The sequence below is a fragment of the Micromys minutus genome (genome assembly GCF_963924665.1).
Source record: "Micromys minutus genome assembly, chromosome: 2".
Taxonomy (NCBI): domain Eukaryota; kingdom Metazoa; phylum Chordata; class Mammalia; order Rodentia; family Muridae; genus Micromys; species Micromys minutus.
The window spans coordinates 96,821,231-96,845,562 of record NC_137971.1 but is presented as its reverse complement, the minus strand read 5'-3'; the positions used below and the strand labels follow the sequence as shown (position 1 = coordinate 96,845,562).

At 42.0% G+C, this 24,332-nt stretch overlaps 1 protein-coding gene across 1 annotated transcript in view; it reads left to right on the top strand.

The window, feature by feature from the left end:
- GAB2 (GRB2 associated binding protein 2) overlaps positions 1 to 24,332 on the top strand; it is a 157,482-nt gene that overhangs the window by 129,511 nt on the left and 3,639 nt on the right. The window contains exons 3-9 of the mRNA XM_080911813.1: positions 5,347 to 5,587; positions 18,836 to 19,410; positions 20,320 to 20,390; positions 21,332 to 21,596; positions 22,280 to 22,370; positions 22,934 to 23,036; positions 24,018 to 24,143. Of these exons, the coding sequence (XP_080767939.1) occupies positions 5,347 to 5,587; positions 18,836 to 19,410; positions 20,320 to 20,390; positions 21,332 to 21,596; positions 22,280 to 22,370; positions 22,934 to 23,036; positions 24,018 to 24,143 (1,472 nt within the window). The remainder of the gene's footprint in view (positions 1 to 5,346; positions 5,588 to 18,835; positions 19,411 to 20,319; positions 20,391 to 21,331; positions 21,597 to 22,279; positions 22,371 to 22,933; positions 23,037 to 24,017; positions 24,144 to 24,332) is intronic.

Here is a 24,332-nt window from a genome sequence, read left to right as displayed (position 1 = left end):
CATACATGGCTGCTTCCTTCTACAAACTAACTTCACCTTCATTGATTGGGATTAAAGGTGTGTGCTAAGGCTGAGCTACACCACAACTAGAAACATCTTTTTCCAGTAAACAACCCAATCTCTGGATTCACCATGTGATCAAATATCCTGCAATATATGGCTCTAACTTTTTTACTGTAACTTTTCTGAATCTTTTGTTCGCTAAGATTTATTTTTATTAATTTTAATAGTATATATGCACATATAATAATATATACCTACACACATGCACACATGTATATAGATTGTGCATGGATTAGTCAAATCATGACTAGTTCCCTTCTCTGAATGCCCTTTTAATTTTATCTCTTCTCTCCAAATAATTCTTACCCCAAAAAGTCTCAGTAAGTCTCAGAATCTAGACACAGGGAGACCAAAACTGGAGCCTACGATGAACCCAAAACCTGCTTCTTCTAACTCTGAGCTCTTTGGACATAAGTGTATAGGTATATGACTACAGGTGTTTATAGAGGCCAGAGGTGACAAATCACCCTAGAACTAGAGTTATGTGTGATTGTAAGATGCCTAATGTGGTACTGGAAATCAAACTCCTGTCCTCGGCAAAAGCAGTAAGAACTTTTTCTCACAGGGTAACTAGAAATACTTTGTAAGTGCCTAATATATAATATCTGTCACTTATGGTCACTGATGTTCTTTTCTGTTCTTATTAATCCCCCATGCAGCATATAAGGTCAATCAATAGAACAATGGCAGTCTTGCTGTCCATGCATCCAACTCATCCTCCTTGGCCACATCAAGACCTCACAGTAGTATGCTAAATGCTTTCTAGAGTGATCTCTAATCCTTCCATCTCTAAGCCACAGAGCTCAGAGTTAGAAAAGACAGCTTTGGGTCCAGCCTAGGCTTCAGTTTTGGTCTCCATGTATCTGGATTCTGAGACTTTTGGGGTGAGGATAATTTGGAGATGTGGGATAAAGATAAAAAGGGCATTCTGAATTCTGAAAAGGGAACTACTTGTACTTTGGCAAAATGTCTTTTCCAGAAACCCCTGCCAGCTCTCCTTTCCTGCCCTGTTATCACCAGCTTCTCTACTGAACCCTCTGAGCTTTCCTACCCTGCAGTTCTGCAAGGAGGTAGGAGGAGTGCTTGCATGCTGGGCAAGTTTCCCAGGGGTGGTTGTAGAAAGGAAGAGGGGGTGATTTTGTAAAGCCCTAAAAAGAAGCCAGGAAGAAAAGGGAAAAAGTAAAATCATGCTTAAAAGAAAACAAATTGACTCAGACATTTGCAGCCATTATCTTTAGTCTAGACTTGGAGATAGAAGCCAGGCCAGGAGTCTGGAAACCTCCCTTTTCTTCTTTCTGTGGTACTGTGTTTCTAATGACGCAAGACACATGGCAGCAGCACGTGCATCCTATACCAAAACCCAAAAACATCTCAGCTGTATATTGTCTAACGATTTTAAAAGATTCTAGGCAATAAAAACAAATTTTATTAACATTTTATTTTTAGACACACCACACACACATACATACATACACACACACACACACAGAGCCACATAAGTTAAGAATGTAGGCCAGGTCTTACATCCTTACAGGTATTATCCTTCCAACTCTGAAGGTAGGAACTAAAGCTCTGAACTGAACATGATCTCAGTCAGATGATGGCAGAAACTGACTCCTGTTCACACATGAAGGCCACTGTCTGGAAAAGATTTTCTAACCCACTTGGGTCTCTAAGTCATAGTGCCCTGTTGTGATTATGGGGTGACGGAGATACCACTTTAGTGAGGACGAAGTGGCTACCAAGTGTTCAGTTTTCACTTAAGAAAGAAATAGGAAAAAATAAAATAAAGGTCAAATGGTCAAATGAGCTTTTTTTTTTTTTCTTTTTTTTTTTTTTTTTTTTCTTTTTGGAGGCAAGTTCTCACTATGCAATCCTGGCTGGCATTAAACACAGTGAATGACAGTGAGTGATTTTTTTTTCTCCTTCTACCTCCTTAGTTAAGCCTAGGTTAAAGAGGTGTGCCACCATGACTGCCCTTTTTTCCTTTTCTTTTTTTGACCAACCTAGAACCCACTACAATGGCCAGATTAGCTCTGAATTTACAGTTATTCTCCTGCCTCAGTCTCCCAAGGGCTGGGATTATAGACATGAGCTACTATGCGTAGTAGGTACAAGTTATTACACTATTCTTAATCTCTTGCCCACACTAAATAACTTGCAAGGGATTTGTATGTGTGGTCTTGGTTTGTTTTCTATTGTTTTGTTCTGATGTTTGAGACTAATACCACTATTATATCCCAGACTTGCCTCAAGCTTGTGGCTTAGCCAAGCATGACCTTGAACTCCTGGGATTCCAGGTTAAGATTAAAAAAAGGTTCATTGTCAAACCAAGGAACCTTTATTTTGAAAGCAATAAGAAATCAGTAACTTACTGAAGAAGTAGTGCTTTATTATCTTGTGTGTTTTATTTGCTAATACAAATATTATTGTATGATGCAGTAGGTATGACACAAGGCCACATTATTATGAAAGTGTTGGACTCTCTCCATTCCTGAGTTTATAATCTAATGCCTGAGGAACCAAATGATGAGGAGGAGACTGGTATGTTTCTGGAAATCCTCCTAAGTATAGAGAATTGGTAAGAAATACTGTGAAAGAAATAAACAAGAGGATCATTTTCAACAGAGACAGAACTTTGTAAGTCATCTGAAGGAGAACAAAAAGCTATTGTTACATGTGGCAGTGGGGACTGCCATGGATGTTGAGAAGCTGGGGAGAGTCACAGAGTGTGACAACTAGCGGGAAAAGGTGTTGGATGTGCTTCCCTGAAGCAGGCCAACACAGAAAGTATTGAAGTTAGAAAGCTTAGGTTTCTAAGCCTAACTAGCTGATAGGACATAGACAGAGGCCAGCAGGTAAGGAGTGATGTACAGCAGGAAGCTCTGGAAGGACTGAGCTAGAGTGAAGTTTGAGAGTCATCATCATCCAGGTGGCATTTAAAGCTGGATAATCAGCACTGTTCCTCCATAGAGAGGCTTTAGGGCCAGGGGGAAGTTACAGAACTATATTCTGGGATATTAAGAGATAGACAAAGCAAGAGGAAGACAGAAAGTCAACCAAGAGTATAGAACCTCATCAAAGGGTTTCTTTTTATACCTCCCCTGTGTCTTCGCAGACAGAGCTTATGTTCCTCCCCTGGTGCCATGACTACTGTCCCTAGTATAAACCCTGTTTCATCCACCATTAGAGAGTCCATTTTGCAAATCTAATGGAATAATAAATGCATTTGGTTCTGTTAACAAACATCCAGGTCACTATGAGACCTGTTATAGGAATTCATTTGGGAGATCAATACAGCTATCATGGAACAGTTTCTCCCTAGAGGCTCATTGACTCCTGTCCTGACAGAAGATGTCCTTCCCAGTACTAGAGTGACTAGAGTGTAATTAGTACTGTAAAGCATTAATAAGATGGTGGTCCTGCCTTTCCTGAAATAGATTAGAAAACAGAGTAGCTAAAGAGCCTTGTCTCTTCTGATAGTATTTGAATGACTCTAGAAAGCCATCATCTCCCAAAATATTCTTCCCTACCTAACACATTATGTCAACTTAAATCTTTATACCTTTATTCCTTGAGAATATAAGTTTCATTGTTGGGCCTTTTAAATACCAAGTGTAAACTTGGTATTTAAACATGGACTAATGTCTCCTATGTAGGACTTAGTTAGGTAAATGATAGGGCTGCATAGCAATAACCTCACTGACACAGTTCTCAGGAACCAAGAGCAAAGGAGCAGAATGGCCTCAGCTCCCAGAAAGGAAAACGCATTCAGAAAGATTTTTGTGGGAATGTAATATCTGCATAGGATCTTGAAGTCTTCATATGAGCTTGCTACAAGTCTAGAGAAGAAATCTGGGATGAAGGAACAGCACAAGGAGAAACAAAGAGTCACTCCCCACCCCACCCCCAAAAAAGGCTGCTATGCTCAGGGGCTGATGATGCTTCCATCTGCTTTGCTTATGTGTGGAGAGAAAGCAGGAAGTATGTCAGACTAAGGAAGTGTGGACTAAGCTTAGAGAGCCAGCCAAATTAATAATGCTCTGGGCTTGGGGTGTAGTACTCTAAACCTTTATCTGTCCTTAAATACCTCACTTCCTTTCTAATACAACAGAGGAGAGTTTGAGATAAGAAGAAAAAAAAGAAAAAGAAAGACCAGTAGAAATAGAAAAGTGGGAAACAGAGAACAAGGCTGCCCTCAGAAGATATGGAAGAGCACCAGGACGACCAAGGGGTCTAGACTGAAGGGACAGTCTCCTTTTATTTGTGTTTTCATCATTATTGCACAAAGTCTTAGTTCTGGACCTTAGTCAGTGAGTCTTTAGTAAGCAGTGTCTTGTTTCTCAAAGCCAGAAACTTTGAGGGAGGTAATGACAGCAGGAACCTACCAGACCTTAAATGGCTTAGTCCTGGAAATCTTAACTGGGTGACAGTAGAATAAAGAAAAGACAGCCAGCCAAGCATAATGTGCACAACTTGAATCTCAGCATTCAGGAGGCAGAGGCTAGTAGATCTCTGAGTTAGACACTAAATAGACCACCCAAGAAACAACATACAGACATATAGAAAAGCTGGGATCTTGAACCAGGCTTTCTGTTGAACACCTACAAACCAGAAACCCACCCCTGTTTGTTATGTATAACAGGATGAGAAGTTAGCTAGTCTGGGTAGGAGGTCTCTGTGGGGGGGAGGAGTCTTAGGCTGCAGTCATCCAGGAGGGAGAAGTGAGGTTTCTAGTTTTTACACACACTGACTAGTTTTGCACACAGTGGTCACTTATTCATAAACACTGTTACCTAGACCAGAGGAAGACCTTGCCATGCCTCTGAGCCTCACCCAAGGAAGGCTCATGGGTCAGAGTTACTGAGGTCCTTGATATAAACCATGGGTTTGTCAACAGTATACTTCACTCCAGACTTCATCTGCTCTCCACAGGAGCCACCTACAGGAAGGAAGCATGATGCTTACCCATTCAGAGTCTAGTCTTGTCTATGACAGGGTCACTCTGGGATTGGACAGACAAACCCACTGTGGTAGAGCAAATTAGGTCTAGGTTATGATAACCTGGCCTTCAGACTACTCCTAAGCTCTTGAGAGGTATAACTCATCTCCTGTTCATCCAAGATGGCCACGAGGCCCACCTACCTCCCTGGGAAGACAAAGGTAATGAATGTCTGAAGGAGAGAATGTGGCAGCCATATTACTGTGTCTTATCAGAATAGTTTCTCTCCTTCTGACAACTGTATTTTATTTCACTCACAGAACTCTTTCTTCTTTTCACAGACTCCCTGAGAAACCTTTCTTCAGCCAGTCATGGTCCCCGCTCTTCTCCAGCTGATGTCAGCTCCAGTCAGCACCTGCTCCGAGAACGGAAGTCCTCAGCCCCCTCACACTGTAGCCAGCCCACTTTATTCACATTTGAGCCCCCTGTGTCAAGCCACATGCAGCCTGCCTTGTCCACCAGCGCACCTCAGGAGTATCTCTACTTGCACCAGTGCGTAAGCAGAAGGACAGAGAATGCAAGGTAAGAGACTGCCATGGCCACCATGTGGGAATGTGATTACTTGGGGCCTATTACTTTCTAGTTCCTGGGTTTCAGTTTTAAAGACAAGGGAGCAAAAATTTTTACTTTTTTAGGCAAAGAAACACAAAGATAACAAAACACTTTATTGTTTTTTATAACCTTCATAATTTTTTATTTGATCTGTGTTGCTACAAAAGTGAATTCCAGAGAAATTATTATCTCATTATCAGCAATCATGTTATAAAATATTTGTTTGATTTGGGGTTAAGAAGCATTAAGGTATAAAGTTTCAGAACTACAGCGTAACAGTCAATTTCTTGATGGCTTTACAAGTTCAGCTAGAAACCCTTAACACTATGAGAGACTCTTGAATCTCAGTCTAGTGTTGCGCTGTTCCTCAACTACGACTCGTGTGTGTGTGTGTGTGTGTGTGTGTGTGTGTGTGTGTGTATGAATATTTGTGACCTTAAATGTGCCCGAGCAGCCTTGCAGCAATGAGAAAATGTTTAGATTCAGTCATACTACAGTGTCAGTGTATTAGTTACTTTTCTCCTTCCTGATAAGAAGCAACTTAAAGGAGGAGTGTCTGCTCCAGGGTCTGCTCTGGGATCTGCTCTGGGGTCTGCTCTGGGGTCTGCTCTGGGATCTGCTCTGGGATCTGCTCTGGGATCTGCTCTGGGATCTGCTCTGGGATCTGCTCTGAGGTCTGCTCTGGGGTCTGCTCTGGCTCATAGTACAGTGTCAGCAAAAAGACAGGAGCTCACGGCAGCTAGCTGAGTTTCACTGCACACTAATCGGAACACAGAGATAAATACTAACGCTTAGCCAGCTTTCTCACTTTAAATTACTCGAGGACCCCATCCTATGGAATGGATCCCGTACACACAGATTGGTTGGATCCCCTCTTCAATTCAACCTTTCTAGAAACACCCTCATCATGTCACACAGAAGAAATATATTGCCATCGTGATTCTAGATGTAGTCAAGTTGACAGTCAAGATTAACCATCACAATTTATATCAAGTGCCCATTACTCTTGTGTGTCATGTGGCTATGACTAGACAACAGAGATAAAAATTGTATCTATTATCTTAGGGCATTCTAGAGAACATTCTAGGTATAAAACCTGTACCTATTTTTATTCACTTTGTTCTCATTGTTAGAAGAAACAAGCACACACAGTTTTACCAGAATAAGTTTTCTGTTGATACCATTGCCAGATTGCAAATCATGTTTCTAAGTTACTTTAGTAATGTATAATTCCTGTTTTTAAAACTAAGGCAAAAGACCAGCAAGATGCCTCAGTAGAGTAGAATCTAATGGCCTGATTTCAATCCCCAGATCCCACCAGGTAACGGGAAAACCAACTCCCAAGAGTTGTTCTCTGACCTCTATACATGTGCTGTGGTATGCACACATAGACACACACACACACACACACACACACACACACACACAGTGGTGGTTTGAATGATAGGCTCATGTGTTTAAATGTTTGATTTTCAGTTAGTGGAACTGTTTAGGAAAGATTAGGAGGTGTGGCCTTGCTGGAGTAAGTGTAGCCTTCTTAAAGGAGGTGTGGCCCTGAAGGTTGGCTTTGAGTTTTCTGAAACTCATGCTAAGTCGAGTCTCCTGTCCCCTCCTATCCTCTCTTCCCTTCCCCTCTCCTCTTCCTCCTTCTCGCCCTCCCCCTCTGCCTGCTACCTGTGGATTAGGATGTAAATAAACCTCTCAGCTACTGTTTCAGCACCAAGCCTATATACTTTCCACCATGGTGATCACGAATGCTCTAAAACTGTAAGCAAGCCCCCAATTAAATTATTTTTTTTATAAAAGTTGCCTTGGTCATGGTGTCTTGTCACAGATAAAAGAATAACAATAAGACACATACATTCAAATGAAAGTATTAATATAATTCTTCTTATATGTGGAAATGTTTTCATGATGTCACTTGAACCAGTGAAACACACTGAGAGACAGCTAATGTGGGTGAATTACCTCTGCCTTGCTGTGATAAGACAGAGACATACAATTAATATATAGCAGGGTTAGGTCTAGACTCTGTTCTGTAATCTTCTCTATACCATGACAGTTAGCTGCAGTTCTGAGTTACCACCATACAAGAGAGGCACTAGTTTGTCCTCTACCAACTTAAAAGATGAAGGCTAAAGGGATAGAGTGAAGCAGCCCAGGCCACTGAATTAGTGGATGATGGGCCTGTAATTATCACTTGCTTCTTTCAATCACAGGTGAGAGATAGACAGGGCACTATATACTGAAAAGAATGTTATAGGCTTTAAAAATCAGCCATATTCAGCTCAAATTCAGGCTCTGCTGTGTCCTTGAGATCTTAAACAACTTTTTAACCACATTTACCTTCAGTTCCCTTATCTGCCATATGAGAATAGCTAATGCAGAAGCTCACTAATGGTCATAAGATATAAAATACCTAGGACTCAGACACTCAGTTATTTGGAGAATGTCCTCTTCTAGGGCATGTATGATTGCCTGGGATCCCAGAATGAGAGACCACAAACTGGTTATTCAGTAAAGACTTAGTGCCTACTGTTAGCATTTTGAAATACCTATAGATCTTATTGAAATGTTCTTTCTGGCTCATCGTGCATAGGCTAGGTCCTGAGAGCCTGCCTTTCTGATAAATACCAAATTCTGCCCAGTGACACTTGTCTGCAGATTACACTTTAAGTAGAAGACTTTATAAAATATTAGCATTTCCATAGACTTCCACTCCCATGAGCTGCTAAAGCATTTAAGAACCAATGCATAAAATCTTGGCTGGAATTAGCAGCTAGAGTATTCCTGTTCCACCACTGCCTCCTCTGCAAGCCTGTTAGTCTTCCTGGCCAGAATTCATTTCTTCCATGATTAGTATTTTTTTCTCTCATAGCATTTGCAATTTTTTGCCTTGTACTGTTCATTTTAAAATTAATATATTACTGCTTTTTAAAGTTATAGGGCAAGTCATATATGGAAAATAAACACTTGAACAGGCTGGGCATGATAACACTGTCTGTACTACCAACACTCTGGAGGGTGAGACAGGATGCTCAGGCCAGCCTGTGCTTCATGGCAAATTCAAGGTTGGTCTACACTACATAACAAAACCCTGTTGTACATTGTCTAATATTAATAGCAATAAGAAGAAGAAATTTAAAAGAATAGTAAACTGACAAAAAGAGATTCAGTGTCTCTGACTTTACCTATGAAGCCGATATAACATATGACCCAAGATGTTTGTAGACTGTATAGTTTGACTTGGGAAGAAGCTATAAAAATATTGACCCATAATTAAGAAAATTTAGTGGGTAGGAACAGATGAAAATAAATGTAGACTTAAAACCCAGCCTAAAAAGACTTTAAATGTTTTGAGTTTATTGTTGTTGTTGTTGTTTTAATGCATACTAGAGGAAGTAAAGGTGAGTTTTAGAAGCAAGGTAGAACCTTTGAAAAGCATTTTGGGAATCCCAGTTCCACGTTAAGTGCAAACCACACCAAAGAGAGTTGTGCCTCTCTTAGTACACCTCATAAGTACAGACAAAGTCTGAGATATAAAATACAAAGCCCCAAATCTCTGAAAAGCTGTAAGGATATAACTCATGACGTTGATAGGAAGACACAGTAGTGAGGAGCTCTGTCCTTGTACCTTATTGTTCACATCTCTGCAGGTCAGGAAACAGGTGGAGCTAGAAGTGGACTTTAGCACACTGAAGGCCTGCTCTCCCCCCATTAATTTGCTTCCTCTAGTTAGGACCCATACTCTTCCAAAACAGCATTACCATTTGAGGACCAAGTATTTAAACACAAAAACATTAAGACACAGAGTCATTTCACACCTTTCTTGTAACACAAACTAAAAGAAAAAAGAAAACACAGGGGATTATGAAACAAAGAATCAGGTTTTGAAAAGCCAAATAAGATTAACAATCCTTTAAGTAAGCTAACCAAGGAGAAAAAAGAAAATATGCAAATAAAATTAGAGTTCAAATAGAAGCTATTATAATCAGTATAATGGTTGCCAAGAAGAAAAGCCTAGAACTAAGTGGTCTCACTGCTGACTTTTATGAAACCTACAAGAACTAATGCTGATTTTCTCTAGTTATTCTAAGGAGTTTTCATATTTATAGAGCCCAGTTGCCCTATTCCCAAAGCAAACATTGCCAGGAAAGAAAATATAATAAGGCCATGGATAAAATTTTTTAATGAACATAGGTGAAATATAACATTTTCCTACAAAATATCAGTTAATCAAATTCAGTAGCACATCAAAAAGGTCATTTGCCATCACACATACCCGTTCTCCAAAGCATGGTTTTTAAGTGACAGCAATATAGTTCGGCAGGTAAAGGTGCTTACTGCCAAACCTGACAGGCTTAATCCTGGAGTCCACATAGTAGGAGGAGAGAAACAACTCCTGCAAATTGTCCTCTGACCTCCACACATACCTGTGCCCAAGCACACACACACACACACACACACACACACACAATCACACACCAAAAAAAAATGAATGTTATACATTCTTACAAAAAGATCATTCACTGTATTCAAAAAGATTTCATCCTAAGGATGCAGATGTAAGGATCACTAAACATAGTACACAGCATCAGCAAAATAAATGGTAAAAATCATGTTATCACATAGAAAAGTATTAGATAAAATTCAAAAGAAACTTTCATGATAAAGGCTGATCTCTCTCTTCTGCTTAGTTGAGTTTCTTGTTGATGTTTGTTACTGACTGTCTCTATATATGCACCCGTCCCTCCCGCTCCAGTCTATTTGCTGCTCAGTCTCTGGATCATAAACTGATCTTCATGCATTTGTTTATTTGTGTCATTTTGAAGTCACTGGTTATTTTTATATGAAAACTTTTGTTTTCTTCATCTGACATTTTTGTCCATTTGACTCTTTGGATTTGGTAATTAAAGAGTTATGATTTGGAAGAACCTGATAGCCTTACTTTTTCTTGTTTCTTGTGCAGCAAGAACTTAATTAATGAGAAGACATTAATGAGAGAAATGAGAGGCCTAAATAAGAAAAAAATTACTATAGTTATTAATTAGAAAATCAAATATTAATAAAATAACAGTTTTTCAGAATGATCTGTAGGTTCAATACAATGCAAATAAAACTTGTAACAAGCTTTTATATAGATACAGTTAGATTGGTCCTAAACTATGTGTAAAAGTGAAATCAATTTAAACGTTCCATATTAACATTCTAAAAGGACAACAATGACGCATCTAAACTGCCTGGTCTCGTGACTTCCTGCTAAACGGCGGTAACCAATAGGAGGTTGGGTTGGCAAGGAGGTGAGTATACTCACTGAAGTGTTGAGTCCAGGAAAATTCACAAACATGTGCACACACACAGTTAAATATAAGTTGAATACACTGTAAGACAAATGCATTTCACACGCCTATATTATAGCTTTGTAACACAGTGTACTATAGAGTATTAGCTGTTCACTATGCTGATTATGTGGCTTCTTCTGAGCTGCCCAACATCACAAGAAAGATTGTGCCATTTTATCACTAGCTGAGGAGAAGGTCCAATATCAATACTCATACTAAATGAAACTTTCAAGTCAAACTGTCATCCACTGGGCATATGATTTTTGACACAGGTGCCAGTGGAGAAAGGAAATGATGCTAGAATGGCATGTAGAAATAATTTTTAAATACTACAAATTCTTACTTTACATAACAGCATTCAAGAGTCCTATGTGTGGAAGTTATGCTGTTTCTATCCTCTGAAAGCTTAATAAGAAAACCTCTCTGACATTGGCATTGAAAAGGATTTTTGTATTAAATACAAAAAGCAAAAGAGGAAAAAAAGTATAAAAGGGAAAAAAAGTAGTCTGTCAAAATTAAAACTTTTGGCCAAGCTTTGAGGCTCACACCTTTCATGCCAGGACTTAGGAAGCAGGCATTTCTCTGTGAGTTCAAGGCCAGCCTGGTCTACAAAGGAAGGCCAGGACAGCCAGGGCTACACAGAAAACACTGTCTTGAAAAACCAAACAAACAATAAATAAATGACTTTTCTTCTTCAATAAACCCATGAGGAAGAAAATGGGCTGGGCATGGCCATGCACACCTGTAATCTCAGCACTGGCCAGAGGATCACTACACATCTCAGGTCAGGTGGATCTAAATGGCAAGTCCTGGGCCTGCCTGGGCTACTTAAAGAGGCTCTGCCTAAAGCCAACAAACAAGGCGCTGGAACCATCTCAGAAGAGGGTAAGAGTCAGAGGTCAAAAGAACCAGAGCAAGACAGTATGTTCTAGACCTGGCAGGATGGATGCACTTCCAAACTTACAGCAGCTCAGGTTGCCTGCAGAAAACCTGGACGAGATCAAGATAATCAACATTCTACCACTCAGTACTACCAAACATTGATGTGCATGCTATGATTCCAGGATTTAGACGACCAAGGCATAAAGATGAAAAGCTTCAGCTGCATAACAAAACCCGTCTCCAAGAAGAAAAATCAGTTCTGCTTGATCTCCACATGTATAGAGTATGGTTAGGGTGTGGACAGACTTTTATCCTGCCATAGCCTGCTACAGACTAGTGTGATATGACATCATCAGAAGAAAGGGATGATGTTTGTGCTTTAAAAAAGCACTTTTACATTACTCTCTCACATGATCCCTTATTCTATTCCTTTAAGTTACTTTTGAGTCCCGCTATTCGAGAAGAGAATAATAAATTTTCAAAATTAGCAGTTCAGCTTTGTATTTATGCCCTTTCCTTCTTTAAATTGTAGGTGGCCTGGCATGAAGCTATAGTAAGTTTGGTGTCTCCTGGAAATAAAAATATGCATTATTTATCACTTTTTACTATAGTATTAGCTTCTATTCTTCCTTCAACTACTAAGTAATATATATTTCTGCTGAAATGGCAAGTTTTCAAATTCCAGGTCTTTCACTGAGCTAAAATAAGCAAATGTTCAGTATAGCATCTACTGCCAAAGAAGTCATTTTGAACTGTTAAGATAGAACTTGTCTGCCTTTGCACAAAAACTAATTCCACAAGGTTTGTTTTGCCCACTAGTCTTTTGAGCAATCTACAGATTCTAGTTGGTGTCTGTCTTCTGTTTCAAAGATGTTATTATACCTGTTAGGGTTGATACATTAAGGCAAGTCACATACCCAAAGAATCCCTAATTCTGTTGAAAGCTGAAGGGGTAAATTTCAAATAAGATTCCAGTATCATTAGCCTAGCAGCAGTAGTCTACAGGAATGATGGATAAAAGGTAAAGTCTGCACATCTCCCAAGATCTTTCCCAAGACATCCTTGACTCCTTCACCCAGTTGCTTTGATTAACCAAAGGCATTGTACATAATCTTGCATTTCAGTTAGCTTTAAAAGTGCAGCATTGCTCTCTCATTACATAGAAAAGGTGTGCTCAGAATTGTAGCCAGAGAGTTCCAGATACAGAGATAAATTGATTACCCCTTCTATGTCTTTCTTCTTTTCTCCACCCGCCACCCACCCACCCGTCAGCAAGATCTCACATATCCTGGCCTTGAATTTACTATGCAGCAAAGGATTATCTTGAAATCCCAATCTTCCAGCCTCCACCTGTGGAAAGCAGAGTGCAGATGTGGGTAGCCTGCACTCTCCCAAATGATCTATCTATCCCCAAAGATCATCTCATTGTTTTATCTTTAATCTTTTTTACAGTCCAGTCATTATCCCCCTCCAATTCTGCCCTCTGACTGTTTCTCATCTCATTCCTCCCCAGACCCCATCTCCAAGAAGATGTCCTACACCCCCCCCCCAAATACCTTCCACACCCTGCCAGTCCTCCCCATTCCCTGGAGCCTCAAATTTCTCAAGGGCTGGGTGTGTCTTCTCTCATGGAGGCCAGACCAGGCAGTCCTCTGCTGTATGTGTCAGGGGCCTTGGACCAGATCGTGTATGCTGCCTGATTGGTGGCTCAGTGTCTGAGAGATCTCAGGAGCCCAGGTTTGTTGCCCTCTTCCTCAACTTCTTCCAGCCTTTCCATAATTCAACCACAGAGATCCCAACTTTAGACCATTGTACAAGAAGTATCTGCTTCTGTCTCAGTCAGCTGCTTGTTGGGTCTCTCCGAGGACAGCCATGCTAGGCTCCTGTCTGTAATTACATCATAGCATCAGTAATACTGTCAGGCCTTGAAGCCTTCCCTTAAGATGGGTCCCAATTTGGGTCAGTCACTAGACTTCCCCCTTAGTCGCTTCTCCATTTTTGTCCCTGCAGTTCTTTTAGACAGGAATAATTCTGGGTCAGAGTTTTGGACTGTGGAATAGCAACCCCATCCCTTATATGATCCCTGTCTTTCTACTGGAGATGGACTCAGCAAGTTCCCTCTCCCTTCTGTTGGGCATTTTATCTAAGGTCCCTCCCTTTGAATCTTGAGATTCCCTCACTTCCCAGGTCTCTGGTATAGTCTTGAGGGTCCCCTCCCCCCATTTCCCACCACCCAAGGTTGTATATTTCCATTCATTCCACTGGCCCTCAGGGCTTCACTCCTGTTCCCCTCCCCCTCTTCCACCCAGTTCCCTCCCTCCCTTCCTCTGCCCTCTGCTTTCTTCTCCCTCCCAAGTGGGATTGAAGCATCCTTACTTGGGCCCTTCAGCTTGTTTACCTTCTTGAATTCTGTGGATTGTATCCTAGGTATTCTGTACGTTTTGGTTAATATCCATTTATCAACGAGTACATACTGTGCATGTCCTTTTGGGTCTGAGATACCTCACTCCATATGATATTTTCTAGTTCCATCCATTTGCCTACAAAACTCATGATGTCCTCATTCTTAATAGCTCAGTAGTATTCCATTGTGTAAATGACCCACATTTTCTGTATCTATTCTTTCATTATGGGACATCTAGATTATTTCTAGCTTCTGGCTATCACAAATAAGGCTGCTATGAACATAGTGGAGCACATGCCCCTGTGGCATGGTGGGGCATCTTTTGGGTATAAGCCCAGGAGTGGTACAGCTGGGTCTTCAGGTAGATCTATTTCTACTTTTCTAAGCAACCTCCAGTTTGATTTCCAGAGTGGTTGTACCAGCTTGCAATCCCACCAGCAAGGGAGGATGTTCCTCCTTCTCACCAACATGTGCTGTCACCTGAGGCTTTGATCTTAGCCGTTCTGATTGGTGTAAGGTGAAATATAGGGGTCATTTTGATTTGCATTTCCCTGATGACTAAGGATGGTGAACATTTTGTTAAGTGCTTCTCGGTCGTTTGAGATTCCTCTGTTGTGCATTCTCTGTTTAATTCTATACTGCGTTTTTTGATTAGGTTTTTTTGTTTTTTGTTTTTTGTTTTTCTTTTTTTGGGAGATTAGCTTTTTGAGTTCTTTATATATTTTGGATATTAGTCATCTATCAGATGTGGGGTTAGTGAAGTTTTTTCCCAATCTGTAGGTTGACAATTTTTCTTTTGCCTTACAGAAGCTTTTCAGTTTCATAAGGTCCCATTTATCAATTGTTGATCTTAGAGCCTTAAGCCACTGGTGTTCTATTTAGGAACCCTCTCCTCATGCCCATGAGTTAGAAGTTCTTTTCCACTTTCTCTCCTATTATAGTCAATGGATCTGGTTTTATGCTGGCAGAGCAATCAGACAACAAAAGGAGATCAAGGGGATACAAATTGGCAAATAAGAAGTCACGAAATCACTATTGTAGATGATATCATAGTATAAATAAGTGACCCCAAAAATTCCACCAGAGAACTTGTACAGCTGATAAACAACTTCAGCAAAGTGGCCAGATATAAAATTAACTCAAACAAATCAGCAGCCTTCCTTTATAAGCTGATAAATAAGCTGATAAAGAAAATAGGGCAACAACACCCTTCACGATAGTCATGAATAATATAAAATATCTTGGGGTAACTCTAACCAAACAAGTAAAAGATCTGTATGACAATAACTTTAAGTCTCAATAAAGAAATTGAAAACTATCTCAGAAAATGAAGAGATTTTCCATGCTCATTGATTGGTAAGATTAACAATAAAAATGACCATCCTACCAAAAGCAATCTACAGATACAATCCCCATCAAAATTCCAGCATGATTCTTCAAAGACATAAAAAGAGAAATTCTCAATTTCATATGGAAAAACAAAAGACCCAGTGAAAGCAATTCTTAACAATAAAAGAACTCCTGGGGGAATCACCATCCCTGACCTCAAGCTGTACTACAGAGCAATAGTGATTTAAAAAAAAAAAAAAACCTACATGATATTGGTACGGAGGCAAACATGTTGATCAGTGGAATATAACTGAAGACCCAGAAATAAAACCACACACTGACAGATGCTTGATCTTTGACAAAGAAGCCAATAGTATACAATGGGGAAAAATAAAGCATCTTCAATAAATGGTGCTGGTCTAACTGGCTGTCTGTATGTGAAAAAATGAAAATAGATCCGTATTTGTCACCTTGCACAAAGCTCAAGTCCAAGTGAATCAAGAACTTCAACATAAAACTAGATACACTGGATTATCTCATTTAAAGACTGTGACATACAGTTTTCTTTCCTCATAGAAGGGGTTCATTTGGTATTGGGATTAGAAGATGGTCCAAATGACTTAAGATTGCCAGTGACCGTTGTTAAAATGCTAAATGCTAGCTAATCTTTTTACAAATATGTACACATTATTTTCCCTTAAATGAGAAATATAGTCAAGCCAGGAGTGGTGGCACATGCCTTTTATCACAGTACTCAGGAAGCAGGAACTGGAGAATTCCTGAATTCATGGGCAGCCTAGTCTACAAAGCAAGTTCCAGGACAGCTAGGACTACACAGAGAAACCCTATCTCAAACACACACACACACACACACACACACACACACACACACACACACACACACACACGGGGATGGGGAGAAATACTTATTAAAAGTCAAAGTGGTCCTTCCATCATTAATATACTTAGAGTATAATAGAGTAGAACAAAAGCAAAATCATAGTACAGTATGAGTCATAAGATTATATAAAAATGTATAAAAAAGAAATGAAATTATGTGGTTAAAAAATAAAAAAACTTTCTAAAAGTGTGAAAAAGTAGGTGTCAGATCAGTTGTTAATACTCTCATTAACCCAGAAGAAAAAGCAGAAGGAACTAAGTTGGAGTAGATTGGGTAAGACCTTAACAAGTCCTGAGAAATCAGTATAGGTAACTATCACTTCTGGTTTCCCAAGTCCAGAGTCAAGGCAGAAATGGATTGAAGAAGGCAGATTCTATTCTGGAACATGTTCATTTTTACTGCAGCACACCTGTGAGGTTCTGCCACTGCTTCGGAGTCATCCCGAAACCCCAACTAACCTAACTTTTTAAATTAACAGATACTATTGTGTGATTTTATTACAATACCAGCTTCCGGTAACCACCACTGCACTCTGTTTCTTTGAGATAAGTGATTTGGATTCCATAAGACTGAGATTATGCAGTATCTGTCTTTCTGTCTGCCTTACCTTCCAGCATGCTTCCTCCAGCCTGAACAGCGTGTAAATCCTTAAACTTGCCAAGTTGTTTTACACATCTTTGACCTCAAACTGAAATGCCTTTATTTTGTCTTGCTGCTCTTTTTTCCTAGACTCACGCAGATGTGATGTCTGTGGAAAAGCCTTTCCAACACCACCCCACCAGGCAAGGTTAATATGTGGCCACTGACAGACTCATACTTGACTGTAGTGATATTTCTAAGCACACAGCAGGTCACACCTCTGTGTCCATTGTGTCTAGCCTAGATAGGGAGGAGGACGTGATCAAGTGCTTGTCAAATGAAATAATCAGATGAGGACATCTGACAGAGAGTCAGAAATTCAAAAGCAATAATACAACATACCAAAGACAAATATGAACCCTGTATCTGCTATTGTTCCTGCCTTAGCTCTGATGTTGATCTATCCTGGGCCATAGCTGTTGGCTTGGTTATGTGTATAGAAATGACTGGAAAGGGAGAGCAAAAACCTAGATAGAAAGGGCTGGTAAGTATTTGAGGGACTGAATGTTGGGGCCACCAATAACCCAGGTTAAGGGGAAGTTGGCCAGCACCCCTGGTTGGTTCATCTGTCTAAACTTCTAGGTACTGTTCTTTACTGCCACCTGGTGGCCACATCTACAAATAGCAAGTTCCTAACGAGGGAGCTAAGGAAAGGCCCATCAGTGATCCTCAGTTCAAACATCGCCCAGGAGAACACAGTGGTGAGTGTGAGCCTGCACCTTATTTTGGTAAGGGCTCCAAGAGCTTACTAGGTTTTTAAAGATACCTCTGGTCTACAAAAGACAGAATTACTGCTGAAGGGGCTGATTCTTTTTGCTCCCCCCTCAGATGAAATCTTCTGAAGGATCATCAGAGATAGCACCTGGCTCTGTGACACTCAAACCTCACTCTCCAGCTTAACACAGTACTTATGCAGAACCCAGTCTAACAACTACTCTTGTGAAAAGAAAGGCTTATAGAGTCTCGGTTGTCACTGAGACTTACTAGGTCTCACACCTGGGAGAACGCCATGCTGATGGTCACAGGCGTATCAGTAGCAGTGCTAGGACTGAACGTAAACTGCCCTCTCACTGTTCCTTCCTTCAAAGCCTGCCTTACTCCCCATTGCCAGCCTTTAAAATTGTTCCCAAATGGAAGTCATTTTATCTACATAATTTCATGTTCCTGGAAAAAAACAGATTCTTCTCAACAAACCATGATTCCTGGGAGAAGCTTAAGTTTAAATTAGTTCTTTAATGCAAGCAGCAATGTCCATGCACTGACTTCAAAGAGAAAAAACTAAAACTCAGAGAGAAAATGACTTTGTGCTTTCTCCCACAACTTCCACTGTCGCAGAGCTTCTGTGTGCATGTGTATTTGGTGGTATCAAGCAGTGGACAAACAGTATGACTGACTATTTGCATCTCTGGGGCCCAGGAATGACCTTGTTCCCTGCTAGGGACAGCCACAGAAGTCCAGGGGTCCACAAAGGTTAGCACTGTTGGAACATATGGTAGATACACTAGATACACTAGCGCTCACTTCCTAAGGAGTTTCAGAGTATGATTTTAATTACTATTTTGGAGATGGCTAAAGTAAAAGTCCCAAGATTGCATGGTTAATATGTGGTAGGAACTGGGTAGACCTGGGGTCTGCCTGAGTCCTCAGTATTCCCACAACAGCGAGCTGCATGCCTTGAACATCCTGCCCACTGCTCACAGAACCCTTCTCTTCTCTCTTAGGAGTGCCAGCTTCTCTCAGGGCACCCGACAGAAGAGCGATACAGCCGTCCAAAAACTTGCCCAGGGCAATGGACACTGCATCAACGGAGTCAGCAGTCAAGCCCATGGCTTCTATAGCCTTCCCAAGCCAAGCCGACACAATACAGAATTCAAAGACAGTACTTATGACCTCCCACGGAGCCTGGCTTCACATGGCCACACCAAGAGCAGCCTCACAGGGTCTGAGACTGATAATGAGGAAGTGTACACCTTCAAGATGCCCAGCAACACCCTGTGTCGGGAGTTTGGAGACCTCCTTGTGGACAATATGGATGTTCCAACCACCCCTCTCTCGGCCTACCAGATCCCTAGAACATTCACACTGGACAAGAACCACAATGCCATGACAATGGCCACTCCTGGAGACTCAGCCATAGCTCCCCCACCCCGGCCCCCCAAGCCAAATCAAGCAGAAACACCTCATTGGGGCAGCCCTCAGCAAAGACCTCCAATCAGCGAAAATAGCAGATCTGTAGCTGCCACTATCCCCAGGCGTAACACCCTCCCTGCAATGGACAACAGCCGACTCCACCGAGGTCAGTGTAATCTGTAGCTGAGACCAGGGGGCCAGGGAGGTGGCCTGGGCATTCTCAGTGTATTGCTCACCCCTAGGCCATTATACTTAAGGCATTACTACCTTAAGTAAACTTAAGGACTACTCAGTTCAGTGATACAAGTTAAAGCATCTTCTGTGCAATTTCCTTAGCAGTTGGTCCTCTGCCTAGCTGTCAATATGACACCCACCATGGCAAGAGTACAGCAGACTCTATCTTAGAGGTGTTGATATTTTGGGTCTGGAGGCTCAAATCATATTATTTTATTTATTTAAAACTAAAACCAAAAATGTAAAACCAAATTTAGAAGATCAGCAAAGTTAAAGAAAATAATACAAAATGGGATCTTCATGCTATTTTCATGTCACAGAAAACTCTCTAGTCTGAACTTGGACTTTGAAGCCGGTAAGTTCTGTATCCTCACTTATCACAGATGAACTCCAACGCTGATCACCCCTCTGTTCAGTGAGCTCTCCTTAGAGCTTGCAGAGCTTTCTCATCCCCTGCTGTGACAACTGCACAGATGCCTCAGGCCTATGGGGCCAAGTACCCAGTTTGGAACTCTGCAATCAGTCAGGCTGCCCGAGCAGTCAGTCACCCTGTGCTTTGGAACTGTATAACACATAAACAACACATCCCTGTTCTTCAAATCTCACTTGCTGGAAAAAGAAAACCAGCATATGTACTTAGTATGAATGCCATTACCAACGCATTCCCAGAGGTGAGAGTGGGCTGAGTGGGAGATAATAAGAAAGCCCTGAGCTAAAGGCAGGAGGGTGACTGCAGACACAGTGACAGACATGAGTATCAGGGGAGTGACCACAATGGACAGTGACAGGACAGTCAACATGGGATCAGCAGGAGTAAACCCTCTTCCTTCCTTCATCACAGCTTCTTCCTGTGAGACCTATGAGTACCCAACACGAGGCAGCGGAGAGAACGCCAGCTGGTCTGCTGAATCTGTGAGTGAGAATCTTAACTCTTTCCTGAGGTTTGATTGGGGCCCCTTGGTCAGCCATTGTAGGGAAGAAGCTATGCCCCATATAACTAAAAGTGCATCACCCAAGGAATGATGGCATTCCCTCAGGAACTGCCTTCCTGCCCCAGTCCAAAGTCCTAGGGAGGTGTTTTTGACAAGTAAAAATGGTACCCTCATCTGGTCCTATAGAATACAATGCAGCAGACACACTCCAAAGTAGAGGGTCCTTTAAGGCAACAGCCCTGCTCTCTAGGTGTCATGTGCAGTAGGAACATAGCAGAAGTGGTGACAGATGACAGCTTACATGAAGCTCGCAGGCTGTCTCTGGAAGGGGTTGACCACAGTTGTCAAGTTCAAAACAAGCTGAGTGGGCTTAGGTTCAGGCCCACTGGAAAGACAAGTATGGGTAGATGTGCTCTGCTATGCAGTAAGGTGAAAGCTGGGAAGTAATAGGACTGCCACATTACTTACTATACAAACTTTACCTACAACTTGCTACTATGTGACCTAGGGACCTGGAATGAGCCCAGGCCCACTAAATGCTGGTCAGGGAAATGTAGCTAGTAAACTTCACCTTCCAGAGTCTGGTCAGGGCCTAGATTGACTTATCAGTGGTCAATCCTGAGCTATTCCTAGCCTGGACTACCTTCTACCTTAGCCAGGCATCTGGAACCTGAATATCTCATGAATTTGAGTATCCAGAATTTTGTACTTAAGTCTTATCACTAAGATAAGGTGCCCAAGAGATGGTAAAACAAGTAACTGTAGAACTCATTTCTCCTTGGTTCCCACTACATGTCCTTATTTGGTCTTCCCAAGGTCTCTCTTGTATCGTCAAAGTGTAGCTAACCAACTGGGACAGCTTGTATACAGTCTCCCTTACTTCTTTTCACTAGTTACAGGTAAGTCTTTTACTTTTTTTAGCCAGGAAAGACTGCTGTGGGTCGATCAAACAGTGCCAGCTCTGATGACAACTACGTGCCCATGAACCCAGGTTCTTCTACGCTGCTGGCTATGGAACGAGCAGGGGACAATTCCCAGAGTGTCTACATCCCCATGAGCCCAGGGCCTCATCACTTTGACTCACTTGGCTACCCGTCCACAGCCCTTCCCATTCACAGAGGCCCCAGCCGAGGAAGTGAGATCCAGCCACCCCCGGTCAACCGAAACCTCAAGCCTGACCGAAAAGGTAAGTCCGCTCTTTCCCCCATTTTGTCTCTGAACAGCATTTGCTTAGCGATTGGGTGGACACTGGACTTAGGGGTGTGTGACTGTGCAGATGATGTAAATTCAGACTTCAGATTTGTTTATAGGGAAATCACATAGTTTATAGTTTCACATAGTCCACTGCAGGTGTGCAGTAGTAGACTGATAGCCTGTGTGAAGATCAGGAAAAGGTGCTAGAGTCCAAACTGAACTTCTGCTGGCCTTGGCCGAGTAGGAGGTGAAGGGAAGGTGGACAGAGATGAAAGTCATGGGTGTGGCCAGCAGCACTGTGACTGTGTGACCTGTGCCCATTGCCTTCCTTTGCTGTTTGTACACCACTGTCCAAAAATCAGTAGTCACAGTGGCCATCTCTATTGTAAATAGTCTGTCTTCATGAGAAGTGGCACACCTGGGGAGACTATTGTCAGACCCACGAGTCCCATTTTGAATTCTAGAGGTCTCGATTACTGTAGGTACAGTGGAAAGGATATGGACTTAAGTAACTGGAGTTTGCTATCTGTGGGAGTCCTGAAACCAAGTCACCTGTACGTCCGCACTGAGTCTCAGATCCCTGTATAAAGTGGACAGCCTCTGTACATGTGCTGTGTTACATGTAGTCTGTCTATGCAGATAGTCACTGGTTCCTCAATTCTGTTCCTGCTTTAGCAAAGCCAACACCCCTTGACCTGAGAAACAACGCTGTCATCGATGAGCTCCCCTTCAAGTCACCTGTCACCAAGTCTTGGTCCAGGATCAAGTGAGTGTCTGTAGAAGCAAAGCTTGGGGTCAGAACTGGGCAGCACAATAGCTGGCCTAGGAGTCAGGACACCAGGACGCTGATGGTAATGCTGTCAGGAGCTTTGTTCGCTTCCTGGTCTTTGCTACAAGGTAATGGCATAAGCACCTCAAGACATAGATAGATGTGTTTTGGTTCATGACTTCAGTCTGTGGTCATTTGGCTTACTTGAGGCCTGTGGCAAAGCAGAAACATGGGGTGGGGAGAGCACGACAGCCAGAAAACAAAATGTGTACCTGTCCTGGCTGTCCCATCCAGCCCCAGCCTGTTTGGCTGGGACTTTACACATTTAGGGTGGGTCTCTCCACATCTGTTGCTAAATTACATGCCAATTATCTTCCATGTTTTATTCATCTGTTTCTTGAGCTCTTGGAAACTGTTTTCCTCATCTGTGAAGAGGAAATGATTAAAAAGTTCCCTCTATTAAATCTGATAATGGAAGTCTGAAGCTCCGAGGTGAGGCTGGGGTCTGGGGTGTGAACCACAGCTTCTCAGGGTTCACTCTCTTTTTTTCTGTTCGGCAGCCACACCTTTAACTCCAGTTCCTCCCAGTACTGCCGTCCTATCTCCACACAGAGCATCACAAGCACAGACTCAGGAGACAGTGAGGAGAACTACGTCCCTATGGTGAGTCCTTGAGCATCCACTGGCCTGCTTCTCATTTCTTCCCAGCTCAGCCCATTGCCACAGAAGTCAACCTCCTGCTGCAGACCCTTCCTAGACACATGAATGTCAAGTAACAGGAGTTATTAGCCATGAGAAATGCATAGCTTTTCCCCCAAGGACATCTGTGTCTTAAAGACCCCAGGTGGCCTGTCTCTCTCACTACTGTAATTCAAGTGACATCATGATGGGTGCCTTTGGAGAGCTGTATAGATATATAACTCTGGGCAACGTGATGGTAGTAGAAATACAGAGCATGCATAATACAGTTCTCCTCTGAGGTCACTGAAAAGGGTACAACTGCCAAGGCTGCAGAGATTTGGGGATCAATCATTAAAATGGGATGATCACTTCTTACTACAGTCAGACCATGGGCATGTTTTAGACATAAATTGCTCTCTGAAAGCTGAATACAAAGACCTAGAATCTCTCACATGGAAAATGGTTGAAGAAATGAACGCCAGTCACCCAAAAACAAGATGACTGTTCAGGTATCTGGAGAAGGGCAAAGGGCAGGAGCTGCTTGAGGCCAAGTGTCATAGGAGCTTTACATCACCAAGTGTGGAAGAATGTTGCTTATCAGGCAACTGGGAACTGAGGCTGTCTTTAGGAGAGACAGTACCTAAGACTTGCTCCAAATCTGGGGATCAGAGGATGAGATTGGCACAGGTTTGGCAGTCAGAGAACACCCCTGGCTCCTCTCATGCACCAGCCATGCAAGTATAGATGACTCACTGTGCTTTCTGCACCTAGTTTTTATCCTCTCGTGGTTTGAACAGTGGTGAGCTCCACCTGTCGGGACTGCTATGAAGGCTTGAATAAGAACAGGAGTCACAGTGCACTGGCTCAGTGCAGAGCACAGTAGAGGAGCTCTTGCTCCCAGAGGTATTTTCCAGGTGGTGGTTTAGGTTGTTAAACTTACCCAAATTTTATTCTTTGTCATAGCAAAACCCAGTATCTGCATCCCCTGTTCCCAGTGGCACTAACAGCCCAGCTCCAAAGAAGAGTACTGGCAGTGTGGATTACCTAGCCCTAGACTTCCAGCCGGGCTCCCCAAGCCCTCACCGCAAGGTACCTGGAGGTTGGGGGTGAGGGAACCCATCCCACTAGACCCTTTCCAAAGACATTTTATATGGTCATTGCGGAGCACCTGTCCACTCACGACCTTGCCGTGGGATCTACTCACAGGAATTAGTCATGACTGCAAAGGGTTTCAATCAACAATATACGACATGGCGATCCTTTTTTCCTTTCCTTTGA